Below are 5,206 nucleotides of genomic sequence, written 5' to 3'. Positions count from 1 at the left end.
TGAGTGTACACGGGAGAATAGTCCCTAAAGATTTGGTTTAACCATCAAATATAACCCCTAAAATGCATGGAATACATAGAGAAATTGGTGTACCCTTAATGAAATATTCCAAATAATTGGAAAATCAAGACTTTGTCTTCTAATAGTTCCTTTTCTTCTTAACTGAGTCATGACGAACACCGTATTATTAACGGGGTCTAGGTGATACACCATATTGTTAACGAGTCATAGGGAACCTATCCTATTTCTTCGAGTGAAGACTTATAAAATCTCATGCAATAGAGTTTATTTTCTTCAGCTTCAGAGATGAAGTTCTTTGAGACGCTATTGACAATGTCCTCACTAAGCAGTTAGGAAACTGCCAGTGTGGTTTTTCTACCGTGACGAAATTGATAGTTTGAACGTTTGGAACGTTCCTGAGAGAGTGCTAGTTGGCAGGTGTATCTGACCCTATCAATGGTCAGATTGAACGGGCCTTATTGGTCATTTTTGGGTTGCGGCCGGGCTATAAATATCTATCCTGGAACATCATTTGGTGGTTAGCTGTTCCGAGTTATTGCATGACAAGTGTCATCTAGAAAATTCCATCCTATGGAGAACCTGATCGAATACTAAGTGAGGAAAACCCCAAACACCTAGGGCCGAAGTGATTTAACATTACTGAAGATTGTGTTCTGTCTGAATTGAAGAATTATTACCATTGAATATTGTGATCTTCTAAGAGGTTAAGCATTATGTTCGTAGCATCCAAGAATCAATTATTGATTGCCGGGGAACGAGTTTGTGAAGGTTTCTGAAGTCTTCCTTGGAAATTTACCACGAGTGTTTGGGAAAGGTCTAAGTGATCTTAGATCAAGGAGAATAAGGTGAAGACTTTGTCTTCTGAATTAAATCTCAGCCTCTTCAATCGGACGTAGAGTTGTCACATCAAGTCGAGCTCGTCAGTAGCAAGACAATATCTGTTTTTAGTCCTCAGCACACCCACGCATAAACTGTTCACCAAAATACAATTCATATATCTGTGCCACTACAAGGCAATGGGATACAATGACAAATAAAATGTAATTTCAATGAAGTTATCTAATTCTAAAGGAATAAAAGAGGCTACGATATAGCATATACATCATAGCCGCGGCCGCCCCCTTATTTGGCATTACAATTAATTAGGATTTCCTCATGTCAATAAGGAATCTTTATTGTCGATCGATGCCATCACTAGCAATTTTCTTGCTTCTTAGTTGTCATCGATATGCATGATTGATATTGCAAATTCTTGTCCAATAACAACTCTGCCAGAGAATATACTATGCTCTATAAGTTTCCAATCATAAGAAATCACAACATTAATGAAAATATTTGCGCATATATTAAATATGTGGTTACTATATATACTAGATGATACACCGCATGTTCTTACGGAAATATTTTGCAACATATTTCAATGAGATTCATTGTATGAAACACGAACATTTGAAGTAATAACTTAAAAATCTAAAACTAAAAATACAAATAATTTATTATGCTTCATTACTATATAAATGTTTAATAAATATATATATATATACCACAATAGAATGAAAATTCTCATGTATGGTTGCATGTTGAGATGGGTCACTTTTTTCATGCATATCATGATGAAGTGGCATGCTTGCATGTTGGGAGAGATATGGTAGTGTAGTTGGGCCTTTTCTCATGGATGTTCTGCCATGATGTGGCATGCTTGCATGTTCAGAGAAAGAGGGCTAGCTATTTAGGTATAGAAGATAGAATATAAATGTTTGGGAATCAAAACTTTGTTAAAAATACATGATACTCCTCCGGTTTCTAAATGTAACATGTTTTAAGATTTCAATGTGGACTACATGCCGATGTATGTAGACATATTTTAGAGTGTAGGTTTACTTATTTTGCTCCGTATGTGGTCCATATTGGAATCACTAATAGGGCTTATATTTAGGAATGGAGGGAGTATGATGTTTGGCAAGCTTGGTTGCTGGCTGTCAGCTATTTAATTAGCTTCAATTATATCATTGCTTCCACATACAAGGCATGTGGCAAGGAAGCAATTAATATATGCTCTTACGTGGTAAAAAGGTATTAAAAATGCTAGCTAGGACCCGTACCTTCGTGAACCCACCAAACAACACACAAGACTGTGAACACGTCCCAAATCATCACTTCCACTCCACATGCCACCGCCAATGTTAACAATTCTCTCCAACCTGAGGTGGAGGAAAATGGTTAGACAATTGAGACAATACAAAAGATGTGAGAAATGTATGCATGTATGCCTGAAAAGTAGGCGCCCTATTTGTGAACATTTGATTATCAGTGAAATCCATGACATCTATATTTTTTTATCTAAAGGGAGTATATTGATCCATTTAATTCACAATCTGATAATAAATTACCGGAAATCAGTTGAGCTCCACACATGAACAATGTGAGTTTTTGATCCTGTAATCAGATACGGAGCATCTGGAAGGGAAACGACAGATGTAACTGGAGACATAGTTTCCAGTGTATGAATGCAGGACTTGTTCTGCAAGTCCCATATCTGATTTGATAAAAATAGTATGAGTTATAAGCATTAGCAATGTTATGTGGGATACACTACATTACGAGTGTGGGGTTCAATGAAAACGGGCATATATGTATATATACTTTACCTTGGCAGTACAATCATCAGAACCAGTGATCAAATACTGTCGACCATCACGTGTGAAAAAATCAAGGCAGTTCACACCCTTGGAATGCCCAGGAAGATCATATTCTTGGCGACCGGAATCAAGGCTCCAAATCTGAACATCAACCAGATATATAGGAGTTGAGGTCTATTAGTAAACCACGTCTTACGTCAAATCTTAGAGAGAAAAGGAGAATGCCGTGTCAGACTGTTGGCGTCATGTGGGTTAAACCACCTCTGCATTTGCACCATACGCCGCACTCGCGAAACTGTTGGCGTCATGTGGGTTAAATGCAACTTCATTTGCGACATAGTCAAAATCGTGTGCGCACTGCCAGCCCTTGTCCCAGTCCCAAAGCGTCATGCCCCACCCTGATGAAAACACATAGCGCTTGCTTGAATGAACGGCTAGTGAATCAAAGCTGCTTGCACTGAAACTCGTGATCCTTTGCGGTTCTGTTACAAAGTCGCAGTGGTACACATGGACGAAGCCATCAGATGTCCCAGCCAGCACCCACTGCTTCCTTGCAACAAATTTAATAGCCTCTGCAGTGAAACCAATTTATTAGGAATGCATCTCAATGGCTTTATACGTACATGATAGTATCCCCATGCGGAAAAAAGAAGTCTTTTTTTTACGCTATCAAAAAGAATGCTTAGTGATAAAGGAGTTGGCCGGAAAGAATGCCTATAGGCTCTTGCTCTGAGACTTCAAATGAGTCCATTGGTTCCTGCAGCCCAGTAAATCCAAACGACAATGTTAGTTCGATGCCTTCAAAAACGTCATACATTTTCATTTGCCAACATACTACAAATTTGTTTTCTCAGATGATTGTTGCCTACATTGTCCCAGCTTGATAGAGCCGTTTTTTTTTTGTGATGACCAGTTAAATTTGCTCACCCCAGCCTACAGTACATAATCGAAATTGAGAACTACAATTATTCATAGAAGACATCAACTTGCCTGCGTCTGATAGTTCCAAGTGTGAATGTTTCCTTTCGAATCACCTGCTATAATCCTGTGTAACAACTAATATGGATATTATGTATATTGTAGAGGATAATGGCATCCTACACATTCACTTGAACATATTAACTGGAAGAAATATGTTATATATATTAACTCACCATGGCTCTGTTGGATGAGCATCCAGGGAACATATCAAGTCAATAATATACATCCCTGCTGTGATCTGATCCAACAAAACACCTAGTCAACAATAATTCAAATTAAGTTGCACAAACGATCTATGTATATATGAAAGAGAAAAGAAACCATGGTACCTTTATTATTGGCCGTATTGGAGACTGGGGTTGCTTCCCTGTTGACCGCTTCTACCTCCTCCTAACCCATCCCTCCAGCACGCTAACCTCCACTCTCTCACTCTCTCTCTCTCCTTGCTCAGGTCTTGCTTCCAACGGCAAGAAGCCAAGCCCTGGACCCTGGTCTCACTCTGCTCCCTTAGGCACATCTTCCAAGCATGCCTATCACACCGGAGATGCTCTGTTATCACCGTCATTGCTGTCGTGTGCACTACGTTACGTCCACCATGCGCTGGGAATCCGCCTATATAAGGCACCACGAGACTCACACTTCCGCCCTCATCTCTCCTCCGCTATCATCCTCCCCCAACCTCCCATTGTTCTTCTTTACCTTGTATTCCTCCTCTCCGATGATTAAATCTAAGGACCTTCAAAAGAAAAATTCGTCGCCTCTAGTAATTCCTTGGCAAATTCATCTCACCGCTAACCTCTAGTCCTTCCTCGTGACCGACCCCCCTCCCACTACTTACGGGGAATTATAGTCACCGATGAGACCCCACATCGGAGATTTTTCTCTGTACATACCTTACATAGCACCGCAAAACCACCTCCGTCAATTTCCTGCTTATCAGCGAAATCATTTGTAACTTCTGCCAAAATTGATAATGGCTGGGCCTTGGGCTCCGATGCTTCATCAAGTAGCATGCTCTCCAGGTCACTTCTTGTGGTACTAGGTTCGTGATCCATTAGTACCAAGCTATGAAAATACACCCCAGTTGTCCTAGCTTTAAGAAAAAGCATACTGATTAGGAGACTATTAAGTAGCTAGAACAAACTCGATTCCCCGTTCAGACATATGTACAGAAGAGAGATCATCTTCCATTATGCAAATAGCTTCAAAAACTTTGATGTGTAAGATAAACATAATCCATAAATATCCTAGCTCTTATTTACTGGACAAAGAAGGTAGGCAACTAACATGTTGGCTGCAAACTGATAGCAAATAAGCATGCATGAAGCTGCGGTATGATGAAAAAGAGCATCATCCTAAACACAGTTAATCAATAACCGATGTATAAAGGAAAATCATCTATGGAAATCACCTGTAGAGAAGCCCTGCAGCCGCCTAGTCTTGTGAAGCTTATATTATGAGGGAGGGGATGTGGTATATCATAGCAGAGAGGTACTGTATTGAGATCTAGATCTGCATCCAAATATGATTAAATTACTCGCTTTGACGGAGATAGTTTAGCTAAT

At 39.7% G+C, this 5,206-nt stretch overlaps 1 protein-coding gene across 7 annotated transcripts; it reads right to left on the bottom strand.

Annotated features, from left to right (window-relative positions):
* Window positions 1-679: 679 nt before the first annotated feature.
* Window positions 680-5,206, bottom strand: LOC125524709 (putative coatomer subunit beta'-3). 7 transcript variants are annotated; one of them, XM_048689745.1, is made up of 10 exons: window positions 5,053-5,206; window positions 3,971-4,730; window positions 3,815-3,879; window positions 3,651-3,705; window positions 3,375-3,417; window positions 2,922-3,232; window positions 2,670-2,801; window positions 2,412-2,557; window positions 2,124-2,222; window positions 680-992 (listed from the first exon to the last, which is right to left on the bottom strand). In XM_048689745.1, exons 3-10 carry the CDS (start codon window positions 3,865-3,867, stop codon window positions 923-925), a joined length of 909 nt encoding a protein of 302 aa, XP_048545702.1. In that variant the 5' UTR covers window positions 3,868-3,879; window positions 3,971-4,730; window positions 5,053-5,206; the 3' UTR covers window positions 680-922. The 7 variants fall into 7 exon arrangements, with proteins under 7 accessions (XP_048545702.1, XP_048545701.1, XP_048545703.1 ...); XM_048689744.1 differs by having other exon boundaries at window positions 3,971-4,734; window positions 5,053-5,201; XM_048689746.1 differs by having other exon boundaries at window positions 3,971-4,734; window positions 4,929-5,054.

This window comes from Triticum urartu, chromosome 7, assembly GCF_003073215.2.
Source record: "Triticum urartu cultivar G1812 chromosome 7, Tu2.1, whole genome shotgun sequence".
Lineage (NCBI taxonomy): Eukaryota > Viridiplantae > Streptophyta > Magnoliopsida > Poales > Poaceae > Triticum > Triticum urartu.
The sequence above is the reverse complement of the archived record's forward strand: the minus strand, read 5'-3'. Positions and strand labels throughout refer to the sequence as shown.

Bases quoted from the DNA above. Each gene is read 5' to 3' on its own strand.
- LOC125524709 (XM_048689745.1), bottom strand. From the start codon at position 3,867: ATGTATATTATTGACTTGATATGTTCCCTGGATGCTCATCCAACAGAG. The intron at 3,706-3,814 runs GTGAGTTAATAT...GTTGTTACACAG, and splicing joins GCTCATCCAACAGAGCCATG to GATTATAGCAGGTGATTCGA. The intron at 3,233-3,374 runs GCATTCTTTCCG...GTTTCACTGCAG, and splicing joins CTCAGAGCAAGAGCCTATAG to AGGCTATTAAATTTGTTGCA.